Here is a 13,177-nt window from a genome sequence, read left to right as displayed (position 1 = left end):
TTTGTTGGTTGTCTTTCATCAGAAGATACTTCTGACTTGGACATGATGATAGTAAGTGAGCCGTGTGGCCACGTTACGTGTAAACGAGTGATTAGCGAAGGGCCGTGAAGCGCGATTCACTCTTCTCTTCCAGGCTTCCGTAGGAGCCTTCGATTAGGTTGGCGCCTGTCTTGCAGTGCTACACACAAAAGATAAAGAGAAGGTGGACCGCGTGGTAACACGGCACCACTGAAGTAAAAGCCTGTTATCTTAGGGTACGTATGGATGATTTTTGTTGAATTCTACCATTATACACCACTTCATCACCATCGGCCGAGGTAATCTGTTTGGCTCACCAGCTGTACGTTTAACGTGTAAGACTTATGTGTAGTTTACGCAGTTTGCAAGTTAGCGTTACGCAGAGTTACGCTACGGCAAGTTAAAGTAAAGTTTGCAAAGCAGTTAGCTAGCTGTTTAATTAAACATGCACCCAAACACTGTTGAATTAAGCTAACGTATTGCACGATAACGTTACGTTGGTGAGCTAGCTTGAAGCGGCACAGTTCCAGCTTTTAGTTACATCACTCGGCCTTTATGGCCAGACGCTGGGTGTTTTAGGTTAGCCACTCTGGCGTCACCAAACACCTGTAAAAACCACTTGCGTGAGGTTTTGGTCGCTTTTTCACATTCACGCTTGTGTCTCGGTTAATGTCAAACAGGGCACTTACAGAGAAGCGTTATGTTTTGCTTAAAACTAGGCCTAACGCTGCACGATGGCAACTTCAGCTAGCATGCTGGCTAAGCTATTTAACCTATTTTTTCTAAATCAAACTCCGCTAGCTTTCAGTGTTTTGTGACGCAAGTCTGTTGCGATGTAAGTTGTATTATTTGTGTTGGGACGCGTTGCCGACCTCATTTGTGGTGAAATTGCGATTTTTCGCTGTGACGTTGCAAAAACACCTCCGAAAAGTTTTCATGTTTTTTTTGTGTGTGGTAAAGAGCGCAACATGGGCAAGAAGCAGAACACCAAGGGCAAGAAGGATGCGCAGGAGACCCAGGATGAACCTGAAGAATTCGTCGTGGAAAAAGTACTGGACCAACGTGTCGTCAATGGAAAAGTGGAATTCTTCTTGAAGTGGAAAGGATTTACAGAGTGAGTTTGCGTGGGGGACAGCTGCCCCCCTGCTGAGCTGGAGGTGTTTCCCTGCTATGGTTTGTGCTGTGCTTTGCCACTAGTAGTTGTGGTTGCATGACGACGCTGCACATGTGCACACAAACGAGTTCTTAAAATGCCTCAGATTGCTTTATCAGAAAAGCAAATGTTCCATGCCCCCTTCTGCTCTCTTAGTGCTGACAATACCTGGGAGCCCGAAGAGAACCTGGATTGCCCAGAGCTGATCTCTGCCTTTTTGGAATCGCAGAAGAACGTTAAGGAGAAGCCAGCTCCTGTAAAGAGGAAGGCGTCGACGGATGAGCCAGAGACGGATGCAGGGGATGCCAAGAAGAAAGAGGTGGTGAGTTTATTAACAATTTCCTTTGCATCTGCAGCCAAGAGTTCTGAGTTGCGGGAGTCCTCCAAGCCTGGTTAAAACAAAACCTTTTATATATAATTTTATATATAACTTTTTTTTATAATTTGTGTTATAAAGGCTTTGTCCTAAATGTTTTACACCTAATAGCAGACAGAGAAGCCACGTGGGTTTGCAAGGAACCTTGACCCAGAACGAATCATTGGTGCCACAGACAGTAGTGGGGAGTTGATGTTCCTGATGAAATGGTGGGTACAATGTTCCACTTGAAACTTGTGTTCACATTAGTAAAATCACTATCAGTTTTGCTGATAATACTACTTTGTTTTATCACTAAGTTTTGAATAGAACATGTCCACTTTTCTCACAAGGCATCATCCCAGACGTTACGTTCTTATTCTCTACTGCTCTTTTCTTTAGGAAAGACTCTGATGAAGCCGATCTGGTCCCTGCTCGCGAGGCCAACACTCGCTGCCCTCAGGTGGTTATTTCCTTCTATGAGGAGAGACTGACATGGCATTCCTGTCCAGAAGATGAAGCTCAGTAGTGTTCCTCCGGTGTTTGAAGACCCTGCACGTGTTCCATTTTCCTCAGGACTGAATTTTCCCCTAAGGCTTGACTTCATGATTTAGCTGTCTTAGTTCCTTGTGAGGACACTTCAGCATTCTCATTCTATGGCAATCAAGAAGAGCTATGTTGTAAATAAGAACTGAACCAGTTGTAGGAGCAGGTTATGTTGTTCTGATATTTGAAATGTCTTCCAGTATCACTGCGACTTATCTAAAACCAATTTTCATTAAACTAGGGAAAACGTAAATGATTTCAGTAAGTTCAGACATTGACTTTGTAAACCACCATCTTAGTGTCACAGGATACAGTTTTTCTTTTTCTTCAGTTTTGATGTTTTGTTCGAAGTGCATTTTGTATACTGTCTGTAAATATTATTTGAACTTCTAATAAAGGTTTTATGTGACCAAATTCCATTGCTTGGTTTAAGAACACGTGTGAAGACGTAGTAAGAGACAAATTGATGGTTTCATCTTAAAAACGTCTGCACGAGGACACAGACTCATATTTTTGTGTTCTACGTGTATGTACTGTATAGCAGGTGCCAATTGTTGGTTATCAACCAAACCTTGGTTGCTGGTTTCCTGTTTTAGCTTCTTTCACACTTGCTGCAGCAAACCAAACAATAAAAGCTTCTGTTCAAAAGGTAACTCACCCTATAACTCGCCATCAGTTAAAACTGAAAACAGGCTTTATGCTAATGTCCCCCACATGTAAATGAGCCATCCTTACTTGGCTGTAGTTGAAAACTAACTGTCTAATAACTTTAGAATGTGAAAATAATCCCAAGAATATTTGTATGAAAGTGTTTTACTAAAAAACGTGTGGATCAGGGTTAATATCCATGTGATATTTTCAGCCAGTGAGATGTACAGATGCTTTGTTATCTGATGTTTTGACAACTTGAAAAACTCCTTAGGTGTTGGATGAAATAACGGCACAGAACTTGCAGGACGTATGGGACACGGGCCACTAACTGGAGGTTTGTTTTATTTTAAACAGCACATCAAGCAGTTTCACGGATCACAAGACCACAATGATGAACACAGCACCGTAAGAATTAAAGTCACAGACACAGGCACTCTTTCATTTCAAGTATTGTGGATGATTGGATCACAGATGCGGCTAAATGCAAGTAGACAACCCTCACTGTGATCTAATCAGTCAAACATCTTGCCAAGGTTGTCTGGGACACACTGGTCCTGACAGCTTGTGCAGTGTAAACACGAATCCATCCTGATGGAAGCAGCTGAGTCAAAGTCTTATTCTCTTGACTCCTACTATTGGTTTCTGATGACACTGTAAATAGACCTGTCATTGAAGTGGACGTGGATACTGTTAATACAAGTTCATCACAATAATCACATGATATCAAATGTATCGTCAAAAAATGCCACGCAACTACTTAACAAACAAATGTAACAGAGTAACAGGATTGGGAGATCGTTCCGGTTCCACTGCCTACCGATTATGTGTCCGCCTCATCTGTCAGGTGAGATCACTTAAAGCCACCGCGCAGGGAATTGGAGACAGGTGCGCGTGAGGAATGCGCCATGCGTATTTGCCAGGGGCGTCTGGGTTAATGCGGTGAATTTAACCACACCGTGCATTTTTGAAGTTTGGTGCAACTTTTACGACCTCGTGGTCCGATCGGGGGCGTGAACAAACTTCGGGGCACATGTCACACTGAGCAGCGAGCAGAAACACCAGCAGCGGGTCAGACCGAGCAGGGCTGAGCTCCACGGCGGAACGCAGAGCCGCTCCGGGCCGTTCCCACGCACCGGCTCCGATCACAGGAAGGCGAACGGGTGGGTGGAGGTTTCCACGGCCACAGTGAGTGACTCCGTCTGATTTGAGTAGAGTTTGCGTAAGGAAGCTAGTTGCTCGTGGAGTTGGCCGTTTATTTAACACTTTCAGCTGTGTACAGGTGATTAAACTCAGCTTGGCTTTTTACCGTAAAGATGTGTTCAACAGATGTTTCAGCCACGTGATCATAACACGTCATGTTAATTTTGGCCATTAGTCAGGATTTAATGAACCAAGTACTTAATTGCAGCCTAAAGCAAAGTACTGATTGTCTCGTGTATCTCATGGTGTCAAGAACTGAAAGTTTGCTTTTTAGATTGGGTTTAGCACATCCTGTTATCTCTACTGGACCAGAAGAGATTGGGTGGAATTTATTGCCTTTTCTTTTTGTGACTTCAGTCCTGAGACCTGCACAGCTCATTACCAGTCCATCTATCATTACACAGTGCAGCCATTAGATCCGTCTGTCATGATGTGTTCCTTCACGTGATGTTTTGCAGCGCAGCAGCGATGTTTGGGTCTGAGGTGGCCTCAGGACTTTGTTTTCAGTCATTGTTTGTGCTTATTGATTCACTTGGCTTGTACTTAAGTGACCTATTAGGATGTCAGGGGGTCAGTCTGTAGATATGCCTGTCGTGAAGCAACACCGTCAAGGTGTTGTCCCTTTAACGGGTCGCCTCCATCAGCCAGTAGACGTCTTAGTGTTCAGAGCTGGCTGCGTTTCTGTTCTGGTCCTTGACCTACTAAACAGGCTGCACAAGACATGAAAACAAAGGGTTTAGTTTTGTCTGCACTGTGTAGTTTAAATGACCTGTTATTTACCAGTGCCCATATTTTGCCGGAGGATATTGTTGAACTAAAACATTTTGTATGTTGAAATGGGCCACTGTGTTTCTATGTGACTCTTTATGTTCCCTTTCCCTGCAGGCTTGTGTCCCAGTTATGGAAAATGTGCTTCATGATCTCCCTTGGCAAAGTGTAAGTGGTCAAGCCACCGTCTTGCACCTAGTTTGACCAAATATGTACTAAATGTAATTGTCTTTTCTCAAATCTTTTGATAAATGGTAATGGACTCTTTTTGAATTTCACAGGAGTTTATCAGTATTTGTGTTCGGGATGCAAGACTCCATAAATCTGACCTCTGGCACACATACGTTGACTATGAGATCTGCTTACACGTAAAGGACTCTTGCAAAATGTCCAGTTTTTTTTTTTTTTATCTTTTAGGTGATTTCTTAAGTTTAGTGAAATGTTTTGTGTCTCCACAGACCAATAGCATGTGTTTTAGGAAGAAGACTTCCTGTGTAAGGCGGCGTTATAGTGAGTTTGTTTGGCTGCGTCATTGTCTGGAACAGAATGCGCTGATCATGTGTGTTCACAATTTTAATATCCTTTAATAATTCCGTCCTTTAACTTGCTTTTTACGATTTCTATCTCATCTTCCTTTTTTAAGATGTAAAAATAGTAGAAAAAGTGTGTGACTTGCTATTTGTGGTTTCTCCGTTCAGTGTGTTGCCCAAGTTGCCGCCCAGAAACCCCTTCTTCAGCCTGTCAAACACAGAGCAGGTCATGCAGAGGATGAAAGGGCTGCAGGAGTTCTTGGAAAGGTGAGAAAATGAATGATAACAAAGTTAGACAGTAAAGGAACGATGCAAAGATTTCCTTTTAAGTTGGAATCCTAGTTCTCATTTCAGCATCCCTTTTTTTCCATAGTGTTGTTCAGACGCCCCTATTGCTGTCAGACAGTCGCCTCCATCTGTTCCTCCAATCAGATCTCAGCATCACAAAGATTGACAGGTGCGCTCAAGGTAAGACGAGGTACACGGTGGCTGAAGCCATCCAGCGCTCCAGGTGTGACTGCATGAACCAGTCGGAGGACAAGGTGTCCAGCGACTCGGACTGCGAAAGGTACCAGTTTAGACACAATGGTTGAAGGTAAACCACTGGTTTTCTTGAGTGCTCAGCGGACACTCTCGTCTGTTAACAGCACTTCATCATCGGGCTTGGGACACAGTGTGGACATTTCAGTGCGAGAAAGCCCCCTCCCCTTCTTGGAGTCGTCACATGGAGACAAGCATCTGTTCGGCTCCCTGTCAGAATGCCCCACCCCGCTGACTAAGGCATGACGCCTTCACCCCTTATTAGTCTAGTGATTGGATTTTGATTCACTCAGTTTTTGTTTTTTCCTTTAACTTTCAAAAAGCATTACCCACCCACCCCCCTCCGATCTTGGCTTTATTTTCCTCTTAAGCATTTGTTTTAATAATGAGGTTTAGTTTTACCAATGTGATACCCTTTTTTAGTTGATCTGTGTACCGAGAAGAATGGTTTCATGTTTTTTTTTTTAATGTATAGTAAAAGTACATTTCATAATGGACTGTCAATTCTTGAATTTTTTTTTAATTAGTACTAAAGCTCAAATTGGCCTTGATCTCTGAATTGTAGACAATGTTTTAGAAAAATAATTCCTTTTATATGTTAGATAAATAAATGTTTCATTTTTGTTTTGAGGAAAATGAGGTTTGTGAACATTCTGTTTATTGCTGAAAAGATGAAGTGGCATCACAGGCATGACCTTTTAACTCATCCATGAATAGAGCTGATGTGCACATTTCCATCAGCCCAGTAGAGGGAGTGTAGACATCGCAGGACCTCCAACTGGTGATTAATATCCAGTGCTGTTAAAGTTAGATCAGAGCTTTTGTGCACTAGTTCATGTACAAATGATAGTTGCACTTGCTTTTGTTTCCTGGGTCTGTAGAGGAAAATCAGATGTGCATAGACCTGAGGCTGCTTTATTAGAAATGCTTTTAATATCTCATTTTCAACATTTCCCCAGATCTTTTGTTTAACGGCAGAATCTCCTCATTTAATTATGATTAGATGTTACTGATGTGCATTTTCATTGCTGTTGATGCTGGTCCACTGCTACTCGCATGTGAGCGCTGTCCCAGGTGGGACCGTCTAATTAAAAGGAGACAGCAAATTAATTTAACCATTACAGACTGCACCTGAGAATTACCTGAGAGAAACACGAGCATTGAAACAACAGTGTGTGTGTGTATTTTTGGTTGGGGGGTGACGGGGCGTTGTGGACAGCCCAGTAAATTGAAAGCTGATGAAAGACGCCTTGGCTCATTAAGGGAGACAGCGGCTGTCCCCCCCTCTCGCCCCTTCTCCTTCACTAACCGCTGGACTGACGTGGGCCCGGCCCGACAGCAAACCGGGCCCGGCCCGTCTTCTGTGTCCTCTTCTCTCCTTCCCCTGGATGGTGCTGTGTCCCTGTGCGCGGGAGCCATAATGAAGCTGTCAGCGACGCCGCACGGCAGCCACTGAGCTGTATTCATACGGCAAACGCACACACACGCGCGCAGCGGTATGTCTGCAAACACACTGACAGCTGTGGGAGCAAACACACACACACACACATGTTGGTGGGTGAAGCTGCGGATGAATGAACGCTTTCTCTTCCTCTCATCCTGTCATTTTCCGAGTCCCTCTGGTTTGTGTTGGGAGCTCTCCGTCTCTGCGGCTTGCTGAGGTTGACCTTATCAACGTGCCCCATGACAGGCACACAGCACCACACACACACACGCACACACACACGTGCTGCTCGGTTCAGAGCCAGTCAATTTTCGGACTAAATGAAATGCAGCTGCGAGCGATGGCATTTTGTTTGTGTGTGTGTGTGTGTGTGTGTGTGTGTGTACAGTACATGCTCGCATCTGCCTCTTTGCGGAGGATATCATCTAGCGTTTGGATATTGAGCATTCACGGTACATGTCTATTTCAGCTTGGTAATTTATAACTCAATTTCCAGAGTGCACTGATGCGCTTCATACCTCCAAAACACCAAACAAAGCCCAAACCCAATTGTATTTCAAAGCAATTAGGCTGTCCACTGAGTTGTGAACGGAGCACGTTGCAGTGGCTCTGGGCCCCGTGTGATATTTTTAATTGTTAATTTTCTGTCACATTAGTCAACTTCAGTGCCGGTGGACAGGTGACCGAGCTCCTGTAGACAGCGCATAAAATGAGGCCGAACGTATTGTCAGCGCTCCCTAACGCAGCAGAGCGGCGGCTGCTTTTATGCACGAGGGTGGAAAGGTTCTGCTCCGCGCGACGAGTTAAGATGACAAGCTGCTATATTTACAGCCGTTTTACGGCGGGGATCTCTCTAATGCTTTTCAGTAGATGTGCTCGCTGTCAATATTGGTATTAGTTTATGAGTCTAAATTATTATCTCATTTAGACTTTCACCTGGGGAATGGCTTCACCTTCCTGACCCCACCAAAGCAAACAATGGCAAAATCCATATGAGCAATTAGCTGGTGTAGCTGCCACCCTGCCCCTGTGCTTATTTGGCGTCCCTCCACTATTTACCCCGTTTCATTTTCGGTTTCCATCCTTCGCCCCCTGAGCTCATCAGCTCGCTGCAGGTTGCTAAGTTAATTAGCTGCTCTCCTTTTGTAGTTGGATGTGTTTTTCCTGCTGACGCTGCAGGTCGGGCTCTCTGCTGTCTGTCTGTAGAGGAAGGGTCAGTCCAGCTCAGCCCCCCCCCCCCCTTTTCCTTTGGTTGCACACATTAAAGGCTCAGGGGTCAAAGGTAACCACTCGCATTGTATAAGTGATTATTACCTTTAGAGTGCCACAGCCCAGAGCATCATTAAAAGTCAATGCGTCTCCCTCTGCCTTCCCCGCCCAAACACTACACGCCTAAAACTCACACACACTCAGTCTGCGCGCACTCGGCACATCTCTAGCCATTTAACAGCTAAAATATGACCCGTGTGCAGATAAATGTCACAGGGCCATCTATCTGTGAGTGTTAAAAGTCAGCTAATGGAGATGACATATTAGCTGCCCAAATGACTGCCATAAAAACTCCCAGCGTCCCTTGCAGCGCCGCCCCGGCCACTGAGCGCGCCCGGACGCGGCGCTGGCACCGCGAGCATGCGTCTGCGGGAGGACGGGGAGGAGCGGCGGGTGATGTCATGTGCGGATGGAGTGCTTTTGATTCGATAAATCCGCGCGTTCGGGCGTCGGAAGCGGCGACGGGGGGCAATAACAACCGCGTGATAGATGTAGCATCACAGCACGACACCGCTGCACTCTACATTACACTTCTGATGTAATGCTAATGACCTCTCACCTTTGACCTTTCGCGGAGTGGCCGAGAGGAAATTATGAGCCGGGTCGGCCTCGCGTCGATGTTTATGTGCACCTTCACGATCAATACGCGGCTTCAGTCCCGCTCCACAGGTATGTGTTCACCCCCCGCCCCCCCTCCTCCTCCTCCCCCTCCTTCATCCCTCCTATCTCTTTATTAATTACCCTTCTCCATCCATGCGTGTCTTTCTCTCTCTGAGCGAATGGAGCAGTTGTAATTGCTTCTCTCTGGAGCAGTTAGAAGCAGCACAAAGGAACCGTATAGAAACCACATTTGCATTCAAGATGAGCCGAGACGGAGCGGAGGGAGGGAGGGAGGGAGGGAGCGCTGCCCTCCTGCCCTATACTGAGCAGCGCCACTCGCTCCCTCTCTCCCTCTTCCTTCCCTCCTTCCTCCTCTCATCTATTGTCCCTCCCTCCTACCTTATCTACCCCCCCCCCCCCCACCACCTCGCAGCGTGGCTCCCCTTGCATTGTCTTTCCAGAGAGTTCCAAGGTCGGCTGCAGCTTGCTCATCAGAGCAGGGTATTGTGCACTTAGTCCTGCTGTGGACGAGCTAATTTTTTTTGCGGGGTAGTGTGTGCTCACCCCTGCGTGTTTGTGTGTGTCTGTGAGTGTTTGAGGTCTGCCTATGTGAGCATATATGGGTAGAAATATGAGTCTGCATGCATTTATATATACACTCTATATATGTGTGTGTATGGGTGTGTGTGTGTGGTAATATTTCTAATGGCTGGTAAAAAGGGGTGAAGGGCTGTAATTAATAACTCTAGAGCTCAGAATTGCTAGTTTTTATAAGCACCAATATCTCACCACCAGCCAGACCTTTGACCTGCACACACACACACACACACACACACACACACACACACTGAGGGCTCCCCGTTTCCAGCTTGATAAGCATTTCTTGTTTGTTTCAGCGTTTTGATCAATACAGTTAAAACGCCAAACCAAGCATAATTAGGTCTGAGACGTCTCCCACTGTGACTGAATAGACTTTACCTCGGGAGACGCTCGCCATTATCATCGCCGCCCTGCGTGTGTCTGCGCGCGTGCGCTCGTGCCGCGCACAGCGGGGCCTAATGGAATTGACAAAGTGCGCATCGGGGCGTAGATTACAGGAGCGCGCTGATCTATAGGTGGATTTTAGCAGGTGATGGAGCTGCCCATTCGCCGCGGCTTCGCTCACCTCCATCTTCATTCCCATAATCATTTAGACAACCTTTACAATGCATCTCTGCCAGCGGCTTCATTTCAATATGTTATGGACCACCTCAATCATTTTTTATTGGTTTATTTACTCAGAACGATACATAGATGGAGACTAGAGAGATCATAAATTGTCCACAATTACCATTACACACAATGAAGTGAGTCTCCTTTGTGCAGTAATCCAGGGTGAAAACCTCTATAATATCCATCTTACTCATAAAACAACGATGGCTTCAGGAACGCTCATTTACTCTCACATCTACTGCTCTCACCCCTCATTAATACCACAATGCACTTTGCTCAGAAGAATTGCTTTGAGTTTTCTCAACTATATGCATTTAAAATATACGTAACATGGTATGTTTTTTAATGTATATGTTCACATGACTTTATTGACAAACCCTGTACAACTTCATTTAGGTTGTTAATAAGCGATAGTATGAACTGTACTTTATTAGAGGATGCTGGTGTATCAGTCTACTGATCCAGGATCAGAGCTAAGAAACGTGAGCGCTGCAGATTACAGAGACAGGGTTACATCCACACAGAGTTTCAGCTGAACTGCCCTTTAAGAGACACACGGAGAGGAGACATCTCAATTCTGATCACGGACAACAAAGAGCTTAATATGATTAGTGGCGGAGCGTGTGCGAGTTTGGAGGGCTACACCGGAGTGTGTGACAGAGAGAGAACGTGAGAGAGAGAGAAATAGGCCCAAACTGCTGCTGTTTGAGGGGATCATTTCGGAGCAGAGGCGTATGTTGTGCATGTGCGGGCGTCTACAAGCAATCTGTGTGTGTGTGTGTGTGTGTGTGTGTGTGTGTGTGTGTGTGTGTGTGTGTGTGTGTGTGTGCGTGTGTGTGTGTGCGCGCCAGGGAGGACGCGGGGCAGGAGGAGGATTTAGACCCATCATAAAGGAATTCTCCCCCCCAGACCGTAGCTCATCCCGACACTTTTATGCCTTTTTATTTTCAGGCCCATTGCAGCCAAGCCCAGAGATGTGATTTATACTGCCTGGCAGCATGGGCACTGCAGCAGGAAAGACAGATGGAAGGAAGGAGGAGAGCGGGGAGGAGAGGAGGGCAGGAAGAGAGCAGGAAGAGAGGAGGAAGCGAGGGCTTTGTGGGAGCTGCTGAGGGAACGAGGGGAAGGTGTGCGTGTGGAGGGGTGAATAAAAACTGTAAAGAGGAGATAAGAGTGATAGCTTAACAAGAAAACAAAGGCAGACGCAAGGTGCAGGGCTGAAACGGGAAGAAAGCGAGAGGAAGGAAACAAACAATCTCCCTGCTTTTGTAGTGTTACGCCCTCAGTTCTTCTCCCTCTCCTCGTCGCCTCCTCTCTGTCGTATCCCCCTCTACATCTCTCTCTTTCTCTAATGAGTTATTGGCCCTGTCTGACTCAGGAAGAGAAGCCCCATCTCTCCACACTGGCGCCCTGACAGCCTAAATCACCCTCTTTCCTCAGCACTCCCCCCCCCACACACACCCCCACCAGCCCATTCCTCTATTTCTCCTCCCCCCCTCAAGGCAACAGGGACTCTCCTCCTCCTCCTTCCTCATCCCGCCGCGCTCGCCTCACGCCTGCCTGAAGTGTGTAAAATATTCATGGCATTGATTGGGATGGAAGGTATTAGAAGAGGAGGGGAGTTTGATGGGCTCCAGTCAAGGAGGCCGCCACCCACCAGGAGACAGCTCACTTACAGGGTACACGGACGGGGCAGACGCCTAGACAGAGGTGGTGGACAGGGGCTGTGAGGGGGGGGGGCTGGATGTGGCACGCAGGTACATGCTTATATGTATTCATGCGCCTGTGTGTGTGTGTGTGTGTGTGTGTGTGTGTGTGTGTCCCTTCTAGTGTGGCACTGCTGTCTCTGCGCTGCAACATCTCTCTCTGTCACACAGCTGCCTGAGAGGAGATGAGCTGCCATGCTGACTGTCATTCATCCATCACAAAAGACAGCACGCGCACACACACACACACACACACACACACACACACACACACACACACACACACACACACACACACACACACACACACACACACACACACTCTATAGGGATACAAAGCCAAACATGCCTTTTCAGCCTTCCTCTAAATTTCCACTTAAGTAAAGTCCTTTTTCGGTCTCTGATGATCCACATTTCTCTCCTTCTGTCTCTACTTCTGACCATAACTGTCACAAAAGTATTTTAGAGAAGGAACTGCCTCCAAATTCGACTCTCAAATGAGAGCAGGGACTGTTGAAATGCGTTTGGTTTATTACCCCATTAATCTGTGGTTATTTCCCCCAGAGACTTTGATACTGAAGCACATATATAATGTCTGTCTGGTTTGGAGGCATCCTGTAGAAATGCATCTAAAGCATCGGTATAATCTACTCCATAACTAGGGTCAGTTGTAACATCAGTTGGGGTTAATTGTAATGATCATAAAAAGCATTCATTTCCTAATTAAAATCTAATTTCTGTTGTCATTAATTTTAATGGGGTCATTTTTAATGTCTCAACAACAGAGCGCTGCACGCTGCATGCGTTTGAACGCATCACGAGAGCTGAGAGAGAAACACCGCGGCAACAAATTAGAACCTCGGTCTGGAGCCGGCGTTTGTCATTAAACGCAGCACATGCCGCTTTGTTTGGCGTCGACGCAAGTTGGAGGCAATCGTGGCAGCGGGGGGTTGTTTGTCGAGCTGCGTTGTTTGCACTCGGGATTGTGGTTTTTACGAGCCTGCGTGTTGAAAAAGACGCAGCGGACGCAAACCGGCTTAATGTTTGCAGACGACGAAGCGAGTGCGAGTGTGTCGGGCTTCATGTCGTCTTAATGGCTTCTCTTAGAGAGCGCTGATGTGTTTCCATGAGGTTCTGAAATAGGTCCTGAGATTTGGAATGAAAACATAAGAACAGGATTAAACA

At 46.2% G+C, this 13,177-nt stretch overlaps 2 protein-coding genes across 7 annotated transcripts; both read left to right on the top strand.

Annotated features, from left to right (window-relative positions):
- Positions 1 to 102: 102 nt before the first annotated feature.
- cbx3a (chromobox homolog 3a (HP1 gamma homolog, Drosophila)) lies at positions 103 to 2,486 on the top strand. Of its 3 annotated transcripts, none has more exons than XM_029167341.3 (5): positions 103 to 254; positions 979 to 1,132; positions 1,328 to 1,493; positions 1,662 to 1,756; positions 1,929 to 2,486. In XM_029167341.3, the coding sequence occupies exons 2-5, from the start codon at positions 987 to 989 to the stop codon at positions 2,053 to 2,055; spliced, it is 534 nt and encodes a 177-aa protein (XP_029023174.1). In that variant the 5' UTR covers positions 103 to 254; positions 979 to 986; the 3' UTR covers positions 2,056 to 2,486. The 3 variants fall into 3 exon arrangements, with proteins under 3 accessions (XP_029023174.1, XP_029023172.1, XP_029023173.1); XM_029167339.3 differs by having other exon boundaries at positions 1,659 to 1,756; XM_029167340.3 differs by lacking the exon at positions 103 to 254 and adding an exon at positions 296 to 317 and having other exon boundaries at positions 1,659 to 1,756.
- A 1,141-nt stretch (positions 2,487 to 3,627) lies between these two features.
- snx10a (sorting nexin 10a) lies at positions 3,628 to 6,996 on the top strand. Of its 4 annotated transcripts, none has more exons than XM_029167321.3 (7): positions 3,628 to 3,883; positions 4,809 to 4,859; positions 4,973 to 5,059; positions 5,150 to 5,250; positions 5,390 to 5,488; positions 5,595 to 5,789; positions 5,869 to 6,996. In XM_029167321.3, exons 2-7 carry the CDS (start codon positions 4,824 to 4,826, stop codon positions 6,005 to 6,007), a joined length of 657 nt encoding a protein of 218 aa, XP_029023154.1. In that variant the 5' UTR covers positions 3,628 to 3,883; positions 4,809 to 4,823; the 3' UTR covers positions 6,008 to 6,996. The 4 variants fall into 4 exon arrangements, with proteins under 4 accessions (XP_029023154.1, XP_029023156.1, XP_029023155.1 ...); XM_029167320.3 differs by having other exon boundaries at positions 3,629 to 3,908; XM_029167323.3 differs by lacking the exon at positions 4,973 to 5,059 and having other exon boundaries at positions 4,809 to 4,857.
- Positions 6,997 to 13,177: the final 6,181 nt, after the last annotated feature.

Source organism: Betta splendens, chromosome 11, assembly GCF_900634795.4.
Source record: "Betta splendens chromosome 11, fBetSpl5.4, whole genome shotgun sequence".
NCBI classification, from domain to species: Eukaryota; Metazoa; Chordata; class Actinopteri; order Anabantiformes; family Osphronemidae; genus Betta; species Betta splendens.
The sequence above is the reverse complement of the archived record's forward strand: the minus strand, read 5'-3'. Positions and strand labels throughout refer to the sequence as shown.

Bases quoted from the DNA above. Each gene is read 5' to 3' on its own strand.
- cbx3a (XM_029167339.3), top strand. From the start codon at position 987: ATGGGCAAGAAGCAGAACACCAAGGGCAAGAAGGATGCGCAGGAGACC. The intron at 1,494-1,658 runs GTGAGTTTATTA...TACACCTAATAG, and splicing joins ATGCCAAGAAGAAAGAGGTG to CAGACAGAGAAGCCACGTGG. The intron at 1,757-1,928 runs GTGGGTACAATG...TCTTTTCTTTAG, and splicing joins TTGATGTTCCTGATGAAATG to GAAAGACTCTGATGAAGCCG.
- snx10a (XM_029167321.3), top strand. From the start codon at position 4,824: ATGGAAAATGTGCTTCATGATCTCCCTTGGCAAAGT. The intron at 5,060-5,149 runs GTAAAGGACTCT...GTGTCTCCACAG, and splicing joins ACTATGAGATCTGCTTACAC to ACCAATAGCATGTGTTTTAG. The intron at 5,251-5,389 runs GTGTGTTCACAA...TTCTCCGTTCAG, and splicing joins GAACAGAATGCGCTGATCAT to TGTGTTGCCCAAGTTGCCGC.